This window comes from Cyanistes caeruleus, chromosome 6 (genome assembly GCF_971803275.1).
Source record: "Cyanistes caeruleus chromosome 6, bCyaCae1.hap1.1, whole genome shotgun sequence".
NCBI lineage: Eukaryota > Metazoa > Chordata > Aves > Passeriformes > Paridae > Cyanistes > Cyanistes caeruleus.
Window position 1 is genome coordinate 52,574,745 of NC_141706.1, and position 13,149 is coordinate 52,587,893.

The 13,149-nt window shown below is 38.2% G+C and overlaps 1 protein-coding gene across 3 annotated transcripts in view; it reads right to left on the minus strand.

The window, feature by feature from the left end:
• CCDC88C (coiled-coil and HOOK domain protein 88C) overlaps positions 1-13,149 on the minus strand; it is a 94,544-nt gene that overhangs the window by 21,767 nt on the left and 59,628 nt on the right. For all 3 annotated transcript variants that reach the window (XM_023927686.2, XM_023927685.2, XM_023927684.2), the window contains exons 12-17: positions 12,036-12,180; positions 9,225-9,406; positions 6,036-6,173; positions 3,531-4,601; positions 1,214-1,341; positions 169-310 (exon numbers count right to left, since the gene is read on the minus strand). In XM_023927686.2, the coding sequence (XP_023783454.2) occupies positions 169-310; positions 1,214-1,341; positions 3,531-4,601; positions 6,036-6,173; positions 9,225-9,406; positions 12,036-12,180 (1,806 nt within the window). The remainder of the gene's footprint in view (positions 1-168; positions 311-1,213; positions 1,342-3,530; positions 4,602-6,035; positions 6,174-9,224; positions 9,407-12,035; positions 12,181-13,149) is intronic.

Below are 13,149 nucleotides of genomic sequence, written 5' to 3' on the forward strand. Positions count from 1 at the left end.
GGCAGTCCAGTGAAAAAAGGTTCTTGGGAAGGATGTGTATAGGGAAGGGTAGAGAGAACCTGTTCTTAAAAAAAAAAAAAAAAAAATCAAATCTCAAATCAAAAAATCCCAAATGTGAATGTACAATGAATTGCAATGTGAAAAATTAAAATTCACTTAAGCTCTTACCATATTTAGATCATTCTGTAACTGCTGGTTCAAGTTCAGGAAGTCTTTCACTTGAGCTTCCAGCACTGCAATCTTCTCCTCTTTCACAGCTAGAGTTGATTTTAGTGCTGATTCAGTTTTGCTTTCTAGAACCTTGTATTTTCTAAAAAATATGATAATAGCTTTCCAATGTCTGCCATTAGGATATGAGCCACCATCTAAATAGCAGACTTCACCTTCACCTGTTCCCAATCTCATCACATGTTAAATTATACATGCTTGCTTCTTCAGGAAAACGATTTCTTCTACTGCTGCAGATTGCTACTGATATATTATAGCTGGGGAATTCACTTATGAAAAAGCCAATAATTTTTAATAAAAGTTAACATCAGCACAGTTCTACAGAAATACCAAAGAGTTCCATAACTTGAAAGAAAATTAGTTTCTCTCTTTTTCCCATAATTACACTACAGAAAACTCTTCTTATGGCTCTTTTTTACATTCTTGACATGCACAGGAACATGCACAGTTTAAAGACTCCTACAAGATGGGTATGTTTCTCTAAGTAGGTCTTACCAAAAAGCCAATATACACACAGGTTGTTGGGATTTTCTGTGTTCATTACTACAGGACTTACAAAGGAATTCCTTGCCATATTTTTTAGACATATTTTAGGCAACATCTGTGTTTATATTAACAGGTATCTGGATCACCAATTACATGAAGTAATGACAGACACTGTTTAATCGACACTATTTTCACTTGTTAAAGAGAACATGGAGGGAAATACACACTGAAATAGATACCCAGCTACTCTGCTGGGGAGTACAGAGGAACTGTAGTAACACTGCTAGCATGGACAGAGGAAGTGGCCTTTCTTCCATCCACCCAAAAAAATGTTTTGCAAAACTTACAGTATGCTGCCAAGCTTATCACAGAAAAATGTGGTTTATGTCTAAAACTGTTACGGGTAATGGCAAGGAGGCAGATGAGAACCCAAAAGAAAGGCAAAGGGCTTCAGTTAGGCTGAGTCGAAAGAATGACTAGAAGAGCCAAGTTTTCTTACGTGTCATCATTGCCATTGTCATCCTCCAGCAGTAGCTCTTTGTTTAATCCCATCTTCTCCAGCTCCTGGCTCAGTTTGTCCAGCTCACTAGACAACTTTTGACTCTTCAGCTTCTCCAGGACCAAATCCTGAAACAGCATTAACATGATTAGTTGCTTTGCAAAGGGTGGTGAGTAATTATCCAGCACTATACATTTTTTAAGAGTACCGAAAAATTCATTGGATAAAATCCTAGCTTCAACTAGGTCAGCTAAAATTCTTCATCAGTGACAGCTGAGTGCAGAATTAAACTGATTGGTTTTATTTATAGGTCACTTGAAATAAATCTGCAGAATGCTTCTTTTGGCCTTTGTCTCACTCTCTGTACTGAACTACTTCTGCCAACACTGGCTTTGTGCCTGCCTGCCAAAGGAGGGAATGTGTGGGCCAGGAGACAACACCCCATCTCTGTGCCACACAGAGATGTGTGCAGGGCAGGGAACACCAGCAGAGGGAGTTCCCACTTCTCAGCTCTGACAAAGAGCCCTGCAAGCACTGGTGCACACAGAGGAGCATCAGGACTTCAGTATGGAAGTCAACTGAGGTATAATGGCTATGATGTTATTACCAAGGGACTTGGTGACAGGGTCAATAGTGAATACTGCACTAAGTTTCTGACATTACAGCCTGAAATTTCAAAAGTGTAACTACATTGTAGCATAAGAGACAGGACAGCTCCGGATACAAGAGCTTGATCACTTATTCTGGTATCTACTGATGTAGCCTGGTTTCATTTAGGTTTCTTTGGGAAGAAACTAAAGCAGAACCCAGCAATGAAGTTATACAAGAAGGCTGGGCAGCACTGTACGAGAAGGTATATTGGGACAATGCTTTGCTGTTATGCCAGTAAAGTGGTTTGTGTGAAAATGGCCTGGGGAAACATAGTGCCAGCCTGTATTTCTAAAAAGGACAAATTATTTTTGGTGCACAGCTAGGTGTGAAGATCCCTACCATTCAAAATTCTCTGAAATACAAATGAATCATAGAGATCTAAATTTCTTGTATTTCTACTAAAAGTTTTCTTAAACAACACATGAAGAACAAAAAAGCTACTGAAGAACTTTAAAAATCATTCTGAATATCAAGCAGAAGCAAGAATAAAATTTTATAAAAATACTTTGTTAAGCTGTAGGTATTCAATAGTCCTCTGACAACACAAATTTAGCCAAGAATTCATTTGCACGGCAAGGTAAAAAGCATATGTTTAAGGCCAGTGCCAGTCAAGTGATCTGTAAAGAGGTGCCTTTAACATCCATGAACTTCCTCTGCAGAATCTATAGAAAGCAACTAAGGAAAAGAAGATGGGCTACTGTATGGGTCTGCACCACTGGAAATCCACAAAAGTCTGAGAATGGAAAGATTATAAAGGAGCCTTCTCAGAAATTATATTGTTTTATTAATTTTTAATGAAAGTTGGATAGAAAAATAACTTGGAACCATGTCAAGTGTTTCTGACGGACTTTATTTCTACTCCTCAAAATTACACTAACGCTTCAAAAACAGAAATAAAACTAAACCTTGAAGTAAATGATTGCTGACTGTATTAATCTTGCTAAACTTATCTATTTCACTGAGGTACTGCAGCACAATCCTTTTTCCTTTTCATGCTCCTGTACAGGAAATCCTGTTTCTAGCAGGACAACAGCAGCTGGGACAGGCAATGAGAGCAAGGTGCAATAATCTGGATCTGCTCATAGGCCACTTACAAGAGTGTCAGGTTCCAGCACACACATCCTCAGATTGCCAATGTCCTAATGCTCACTGCAGGGAGAGATCACTGCTGCTTGGCATGCTCTCATGCAGCAGGGAAGCATTTGGGGTAAGATGCTGTAAGGTAGCTGTAAAGCAACATCTTGGTGCAGCTGGTTTAGGTTGGTCATTTGGGATGGTTTTTTTGTCTTTCAGAACAGAGATGTCAATGTGTCCTCAGCAAGTGCTAGAAATTCCTAGACCTGAGAGTCTATCTCCCCTGCTGGAACTGGGTCACAGACAAAGTATCAAAGTCTTTGGTTAACAGGCACCACATAAGAACTGTTAAAATGTTATTCTGCATGGAAAAAAGACATCATTTTGAGACTCTGTATTGTGGATACAATGTGGAATATGGCAAAACTGCACCAAGTGCAGTTCTTGGCATGTTCCACTTTCCAAGGCAACACTTTCCAGGGAGTATTGTTAAGGCTGTGAAAATCTCCTGTGGGCCAGATATATCCCTTTAGTAATTCACTGAGCTGAAAAAAAACAGCAGCATACAACCCAGTAGAATTATTTTGCTTACCTCTCTCAGTGTAGCTAGTGTTCTCTTATCAATTGTAACTTGCTTTAGGAGGTCTTTATTGTCCTTTTCGAACTCCTTCAGTTTACTAGATGAATCTCTGAATCGAGCAATTTCCTTTTCTAGTGTCTTGTTTTCCTTCTCAACAATTGCCAACTTTACTGTATTGTCATCCAAAATAGCATCTTTCAGCTCCACTTGCTGCCAAAGCCGTTTTGTTTCCTTCTCTAGCATTTTTTTGTCTTTTTCTAGCTGAGACATTCCTTGTTCTAGGGCTTTGTTTTCCTTTTCTAACCTCTCTAGCTGTTTGGCAGAAACCTTTAGCTCTTCAAGGTTCCTCAGAAGGACCTGATTTTCACTCTCCATTCCCTGAACTTCTTTTTCTAATTCCTGGATCTTTTTATTGCTGTTCTCCACAATTTGCTGAAGTCTCTGGTTTTCAGAACTGATACTCTGATAGCTTAGCTCCAACCTCTCTGATTTCTTGTTCATTGCTTTTAACATTTCCACATTTTTCCTTAAGTCCTCCTTCTCCCTCTCCAAATCTTTATTTTCTGCTTCTATTTGTGCCATTTTTGTGCTGGTAAATCTCATGGTCTCTACCACTCTTCTAAGCTCCAAATTTTCTTCATCCAATTGCTTGTTGTCCCTCTCCAGATCACCAAGCCGGATGGAAATATTTTGTAATGTGTCCAAGGACTTTCTTAGTTTCCTATTTTCCACTTCCAGATTGCCATTCTCTTGCTCAAGAACTTCCACTTTTTCTGTCACTATTTTCATCACTGCTGCCTTCTTTGTGAGCTGTTCATTCTCCCTCTCCAGCCGGTGGAGCTCTTTTTCCATTTCTTCTACTCTTTCCACTTTTTCTCTAACCTGGTCAAAATCCTTTTGCAACTGTTTCTTCTCAAATTCCAGCTTGCTCAGTTTGCTGCTCGTCTCAGTTACTGTTTCATGAAGGATTTTGTTCTCTTTCTCAATATCTTTCACTCTTGCCTCGCTGCTCACTTGTGATCTTTGTCTCAGAGATAAGACAACTTGATTAAGGTGATCATTTTCTTGTTTAAGGTCCTTTATCTACATAAACAGTTGTGCAAATGTTATTAATTTACCTTACAAGTGCAGTACAAATTAGTTCTAAAGCAGAGATGATTGTTTACAAAATCATATCCATTTAATCCAAGAAAAATTTCTCAGCAAGTTACTGACTACAACCAAGAACCCAAACTATTGAAAAAAGTTTTTACCTCTGGTAACTCATGATTTTAACAAATTAAAAACTGTGCTACATTCCTCCTACCATCCAAGAAGGCTAGGGCAGAAGGAGAAAGCAGACAGAAGACCTTCAGAGAACACCTTAGTGAAGATGCTTTGTTACAAATAATTTTTAATAGAGGGTATCTTTCTATCTAGGTTTACCTTCATCTTTGGGACCTGAAGACTGAAATTATCTCTGGTAAGGTGCCAGGAACCTCAGAGTACTTGAAAATGTAGAGCAGTTACAGATGTCATTAAAGACACTTCCTGTAAGGACAGTACACTCACCCCACTGGTCAAATTTCAGCTCATGCAATTGTAATTTAGACTGCAATTTGCATTTGATTCTTATACCAGACAACATCCACACAAATCAAAAGGGGCTATACCTGAAAAGAATCACAAACTGCTCTTTTTTAACATCTGGAAATATTTCTGGTTTTACTTCCTGCCCTGCCTTCAAACCATGTATTAATTCCTACCACAGAGATTCTGTATTTGCTCTAACTAAAATGAAAGACTTTGTTGGTAAAGTACAGTTTCCCAGGGAGAAGTCTGGGTAAAAATCCTTTAAGATGAAAAGAACTACACAAATAAGACATTTTGGTATTTAATTTTCACCTCGTAAAACATTAGAGTAAATTTTAATGCAGGCTGAGAATAGTCAGACCGGTCTCTAATGATCTATGTCTATATTTTTTTAATTTGTCAAATTAGTACAGATTATACTTGCACAAAACCTGTAATAAGAGTTTTCAGGGATTGCACATGAACTGCAGCACAGTGGTAAAAGCTGAAGGGCAATTAAAATATCAATCCAGAAGGCATAAGTACTTTCTCAGCATCTCTTTTAAATAGAGCAAAAAGGCTGGGTGGCTAAAGAACCTCAGCCAAACCACACCATACAGGTGGTGGAAGACCAATCTTTAGCAACAAAATGGGGATTTATATACACATCCTAAAACCAGTTCGTATTCCATTTAGTACGGTCCATGGGCATTTTTTGCTCAAGAGGGAATGTCTGTTCATATAATAGCCCGAAGATCCCCTTATGGTAACAAGAGCAGGAATCAGCAGGATATGCTGGGCTTTTACACTGGAAGAAGCTTTTAACCTAGATTTGAACAAGTTCAACCTGCACTTAATAGCTCTCAAATTGTCTTGTCTCCCTGAGAGAACCAGATGCTCTAAATGGCATCACTGAATTACCATTACTGAGCACATGTTGTCATATTACACTTGAGAAGTTCACACCTGTCTGTCTTTGTCGGCTTTTAGAGTCTCCATGACAACCTGTAGCTGCTCTTTATCTTTTATCAGCTCCTCACTCAAGGTTTCCAAATCTTGATTGCTTTGCTTCTCTTTTTCAATTTGATTTTGCAACTTCTCAATCTGTGTGAAGAGAACACACCAAAACACATCAACCACAGCTAGACAAAAGGACTGTTTGCACTTTAAGTCATTTTGAAGACCAGAGAGAAATGAGATGGGGACTATGATTGAAAGATTAAATCCCTCTCTCCTGCAGTTCCCAGTCTCAGAGGAGGAAATGGACTTCTTGTTTTTCTCTCAGTGCTATGACTCTTCCTTCATGCCTTTAAGATCAGAGCATATAAGGCACAGCAGTAAGAAACATTTATTTCGCTGACTGCTGAATGCCCTGTTATGCTCCTGTCCACAGTGATTAAGTTTCTGGTGCTCCCCTTCCTAAGGAACTTGCCTCCTCCTAGCCTCTCCACCACTTACGGTCTTACTCTACCCGTGAATGCAGGCAAAGTTATTAAGACACTTCAGTGAGCAACAACACTAAAAAAGACCAAAACATCAACCTAAAATAGGAACAGAGGAAAAACACTAAAGCACTGGAGTGACCAAGTTTATGCTCCCACTCCTTGTGCTTTTCTCCCCAGCAGGTGACAATACAGCATTTGAAAGATTTGTGAATAAGGCTCCAGTCCTACAACAAGCAAAGTTTTCTTATTTATTAATTTTGAAAGTTGTACTTGTAATGCATGAAGAACAGAAAAGCTGTAGCTCTTCAGTACTTAGAACCAAGAGGCTCTGGGAACTATAGTCCCCAAGTCAGGAAATAATTACTTTTTAAGCTTGCAAAGTACTGTGAGCAGCTACAGCTCTGCACAAGTATCAGCTCATTTTTGTTTCGTTATTATCAACTCTGCCAACAGTGAAAATGTCAATGAAAGGGGTATTAAACCTAATTCTTACAAGTGGGAAATAGCTGGAGGCTGGGCTCTGCCTATGTCAACATGCCCCTCATTACAGGAAGTGTTTAAACAGGCAGGGGCTGCCCAGATTGGAGATAAGGAGGGCTCAGCAGTCAGAAATGTAACCAAGTGGAGTGGAGATTCATTGGTCTCAAAGGAGCTGTTCAGAGAAAGCTGCAACAAACTCAGTAGCTCAGCTGATCTTCATCTGCATTTCCCAGAAAACTGGAGGCAAGAAAGACAGTACTGTTTACAGCTCTTTTCAGTAAGTCAGAAAGGCAGAGACAACTGACAGGATTGGACTGCTACTACTTGAGTGTGCCTGAAAAGAGGATTTTTACTACTAGCTCCTCTGAAAACCTTGAAAGAAAGGAAAAAAAATATATATGTACACAACTTTTCCTTTATAACATCTCTTGTACTACCTGAATAATCCTGTCTTGGCTACATGATCCCATCAACCACTGGATCAAGCAGATTAACAACATATTCAAACAACAATTTTTGAAAGTGTCAGTGGATGAAATCTCAGCTCATTTAAATGACTTTAAGGAGACAATATTTTATTACGAATATCTCAGGAAAGTTACCCCAAAGAAGCCCAAAGATACAAAACATTTGAGAAAAATACTTCTTTATCTCTTGTCCTCTGACTTACACATACTTGACTTTAACACACCTCCAGAGCTCTTGCACTCTCCCCTGCCCACTGTAGTAAACATTTTGCAACAAATCAGAGACTTTGCCTATTATTTCCCCTGGCACACTTTGCTGTATTCTAATTGAGGGGAATCACAACTGTTGGCACCAATACAGTGCCTTAACAGGAGGTGCCCACGGGAATCTGCCTGGGGCAAAGCCAGAGGTTGACCACAGTTGTTCAAGTGACTTAAATTGCTGTACACCACAGGTATCTGCTGAGTGCTTTCTATGCCTCCATCTCCAGTTTTAGGCATGCAAATTAGAGCTGGATTGAAATACTTATACACAACAGGTCATAAATAGAAGTGTGGAAGGAATATTAGAGTGAACTAAATCTTTGCAGCTCTCCTTGTTCACAAAAGAAGGAAAAGAAGCAGAACTGATCTCAACATAGCAAATGAATCTCTCCAGAAGATGGAATGATCCAGTGCTGGATACTGTTCTCCCTGGTAGAGAAATGGGCTTGTTATAATCTAGGAATCCACAATCAGCATTTCATATCTAGGTGCTTTCTCCACTTGTCCTTTAAGGGATTCAGCTAGTTCACAGGCAAGCCAAACAGAACTGAAATAATTTCTGATGGCATCAATGTCTCACACAGGTTACAGCAGTAACAGGAAAAGGAGATATGAGGCTTGTATTCTGGATAATTTATGAATAGAAGGAACGTGAAAAAATCCAACATGAAAAAACTTCAGAATAAGAAGCATCCTTTTTTCCCCAGCAGCACTTAGCTCAATTCATCAGAACTGAGGATTCAAGTAACTAGTCAGACAAAAATAAGGCTGGTAGTTGGAGGTGAACTGAGCAGTGTGTTTCACAAGGACAAGCACTGAGCTGGCATTTCAGCTAAATGTAATCACAGTTAATAACAGAGTACAACACACACGTACATGTAAGTATATTTATAAAGTGATGACTTACATGTTTGTTACAAAGCCTGAAAGAACTAATACCTTTGCAGAGAGAGAGAGACACACTAGAGAATTTATAACAGCCAAGAAGAAAAAAAAAAAAAAAGAAAAAAAAAAAAGAAAAATCAGGTCCAGGACTCTGGACAGCAAGAAAGACATTCAGAAAACACTAACCTGAATTCACCTGTGTAATTTATTTGACTTACATGTAAAAATTATTAAACTTTCAAAAAACAAAAATAGTTCAATGTGACCTTTCCCAGTAGTGACTGTTGTGAAACAACAAAAAGGGTCACAATCAACAGTACAATCTAACAGGGACAAACAGGCACTGAAAACTAGTTTTTATTTAACTGGAACAGTCACTTTTTCTTATAATGATGCACACAAGCAGGCAGTGAAGTAGAAGGCATTAAATAAAGTTCTTAGAATTTAACTGCTTTAGAATGCAATTAAATACACAGGGCCAAAATCATGGTCAGTCTTATGGGGATCACGGGTGAACTCCCTGAAAACTCTCATCATTCAGGAATGCTGAACAGCCCTTTGTGCACTGTGTTTAAAAAAACTAAGAGCTCAATTAGTTCCTGTGAGCAAATTACCTTTTTGCTAAGCTGCTGATTTTCCTTTTCCAGTTCCACAAATTTTAGGCTGCTCTCTCTGGAGGTCAAGGAGGCATCTCTCAGCTCTTGGATTGTGTTCTGCAAGCTCTGATTATCCTTCTCTAGCTTCAGTATTCGACTCGAAGCACATTCATTCAACTCAAACACAAAGGACTTTCTGGCTGTTGAAACATGAGAAGCAGAAGGTGGCATTAATCAACTCAAACATAGATCCACTTGGATGAAGACTATTGCTGTCAGTCTTACAATTTCAGCTGGACTGCTAAGTAAATACATGGTTAAAAACAGAACTCATTTTCACATATTGATACCTTTAATAAATAGAGTACTATCTGAACAGCCAGCCATCTCAAAAGTTGCTTACTTTTTTAACTCTTCTTAAATTTAGTCTTGTTGGGAGCACGTGTACTGTTAATAACAAAATATGTTTTGATACCATCTCATACTTTCATCACAGGAGATAAATTGAGGCAGAAAGTAAACCCCTGCTAAATGTTTGCTAAAACAGCAAGGTAGTGCACTTCCAAGAGCTAGTGAAAACTCAGGTATTGAATCACATTTAGTCATTGAAAAAATTCTTAAAAAAGATCATTCCAGCTTATCTTTACAGCTTTTTCATCAAGAGTATGATGAATCACAGAGAATAATTTACTACTAGGCACCCATCAGAATGCTGATCTGAGAAGCGTCTGAAGTTGAAATCTCAGAACTAATAAAATTTATTCAAGTTTTACAACAGAGATGTTATTTTTTGCAATGCTTGTAGATCAAAAGCGTCACTACCTCTCAGCTTCAAAATCCATCACCCAAGTCTCACTGCTCTATTAATCTCTCTGCCCAGAATTTGGATAATTACAAGAGCAACCTTCTTGTTCACATGAAATAATTGCTACCCATCACCTCAAAACCACATTTCATATGAAATTGACTTTAACATTGTGTTTAAATCTAAGAAAATTAATAACTGTTTCTAAATAAACACTACAGCAAACTGAGTATTTTAAGCTGGCAACTTTTCGAGATTGGAAAAACCCTGTTTATCTCTTTTATGGGGCATCACTTATGGAGAGCTTTGGTCAAGTGAAGACTCAAATAATTAACATTAACTAAACTACTCCAGTTGAGTTCTGTTCTGAAGTGGAGTCCCCTAAATTAATTTTAAAAATAAGCATGCAGAAAAGTATTTTTAATAAAATATATCAAACTAGCTGGTTAAATCTTCTCTCTGCCACCCTTGCAGACTCAACTTGATATCCAGGAACAAGAGATTTCCCAAAGGAGTTTTGCAGTCTGACTCTATTTGTACAAACAAGCTGCATTCAGAACAGCAACATGGATTGAAACAAAACTTCTTACAGAGAGGTACTGTAAAATCAGAACAGCATGCCCATAAAACAGAAGTCCAAAGTTAAATCATCTTAAAAAAATAACAAATTCCAGCCTCCTTTACGATTTTATTTTCCTACTGAATAGAAGTTTATGGACAGTCTCAGTTCCTCACTCTTTTTCTTTAGTTAATAAAAGAATTTCTGAAGCTCCAGTGCTAAAATTCTAAACATCAGTGCAATGATAAATCACTCAAGCAAATTTTGACAGTTATGTTTGATAGAAATTAGTAAATAAAAGGTAACTAGCATTCTTCCTTCTATTACATGAACAGTGAAAGCAGATCAGGAAGGAACAAATCTTGGTATTTTAAACAGGCCATAATATTTAGGTATTTTTATGTTTTCCTGAAATACTCTTGACCAAAATTTCTAAGTTTTGAGAGAATTGTGTTTTCCCCCCACTAACACAATGAGCAATATCCTTGGTAACACAGAAGGAATAACAGAGTGACATTCATTTCTCAGGCTAACATAACCTGCTTTGCAAGATTACTTTTTTAAAAGTAACAATTAACTAGCCATTAATCTTAGTGAAGAGAACTTGGATCCTAGACAGCAAGATTCCAGAATTGGTGTCAGCCATACACACAGCTGTTTTAAAAAGCAAAGCTATTCTAGACACTTTCGCTAAAAACATCTGCTTACTCTAATTTATTCCTTTGTCTTCAAGTTCAACTGTTCCTGGTAAATAAAGCCAAACATTCAAGTCTTAGCAAAATAAGGTGAATATTCAATAAAAGCTGCATGTTAAATTAGAGGAAATAGCTTATATTTCCCAAGTTCCACTTAGAATAGTTATATAGGCTGGTATGATATACAGAATAAATGTTAAACACAGAAACCAATGCTAAAACCTGAACCAGTGAAGAAAGAATTAGTTATGTTTGTGATAGTTACGGAAATCAAATCAACCACTCAAAGAAAAAAATCAGCCAGTTATTTTAACTGCACACATTTTTCAGTATCTAGTAAAAATAAATGACTTCAGCATGCATTACTTCCTGGGACTTAAAGACCAGCTAATTGTCTGTATTAACTGTACTAAAGAATACTAAAGATCACTGACTCCACCCAACCATTCAATCAGAAATATTCAATGTGACATTTCTGCTGTGTAATTTACAAAGCCTTTTTTTTTTTTAATTTTTATTAAAGTGTGATACTTAAAAGTCACTCTCTCAGTAATGAACAAAACAAAAGCAAAACATTTTGATGCTTTCAAAAGAAAGTGAAAGAAAGAAGACTACATTTTAGAAGATCAAAAAAATCCAGGTCAAAGTCAAGTGTCTGAATGAGGAAAGCTTTCCAATCTTGGATTCAACTTCTGTTCCCATCTCAGTCAACCAATCTGTTTATTCTGGAACAGACCACAAACACCACAGCTACCCCAGCTAGTACTCACTATCTGCAAGATCAGTGCTTTTAGACAGTTGTTCTAGTTCCCATCCTAGGTGTGCAGACTCATTCATGCTCTGTTTCTGTGCAATCTCCAAGACCATGTTCTCCTCCAGCAGCTCTTCAATTCTCTTCTTGTCTGTGTCCCGGTCCTGTGCAAGACACATGTGAATGAAAGCATGTTCAGCTCATTTGTAAGATTCTAGGCTGAGCTGCTACAAGCACAATATATGTTCAAGGTAGAAGAATCTACTTAAGCACTGTGGTTTTATGGTGAAATACATCTTCAGCATTAAATTTTTGCTGTGGGCTACCTATATAAACCCTGAAAGCAAAGCCCAACTGGCCCTGTTCAGCCCCAGCTCTGGTCCGTGATACACTTAGAGAGAGGGGGATGGCAGTGAGAACTCACTGAATGATGACAGGGCCACTGCAAGCCTGGACTAGTATGGCAGACTGGCTTCAAGATGTCTCCAGAGCTAAGCTCTTCAAAAACATGTAGCATCATGCTCTGACACACTGGAGATTCTTCAGATAGAACCTTGAATTCTGCAGAGCTTCAACTCATCACATTGAACTTTGATGTATATGCAGAGTCATATGGATCAGCAAGCAACACCTGCCTTGAAAATTGAATTCTGACTCCTGAAAACAGACCTGGAGAATGAATCTATTGCTGCTTCTTGTGACTATTTGAACCACTTTTCTTTTGTGGGAACCGAAATGCTGCCTCAGTGGTCCTCAACTTTTCATAACCCAGAAATTCATCAAGTCACTCAGAAAAGCATGTAAAATCTCCAGCAACTTTAGAAAACCTGAGCATGACATGACCTTTATAATATCCTGAATCATAAAATCATAAAATGGTTTGGGATGGGACACTAAAGACTATGCAGTTCTTGCCATGGGAAGGGACACTTCTCACTAGACCACATTGCTCCTTTAAAGCCCTGTCCAACCTGGCCTTGAGCAGTTTTAGGGATGAGGCACCCACAACTTCTCTGGGAAAGCTCTTTCAGTGCCTCAACACCTCACAGTAAAGAATTCCTTCTTCCTACTATGTAATCTAAACCTACTCTCTTTTAGTTTGAAGCCATTCCTTCTTGTCCTATCACCACATG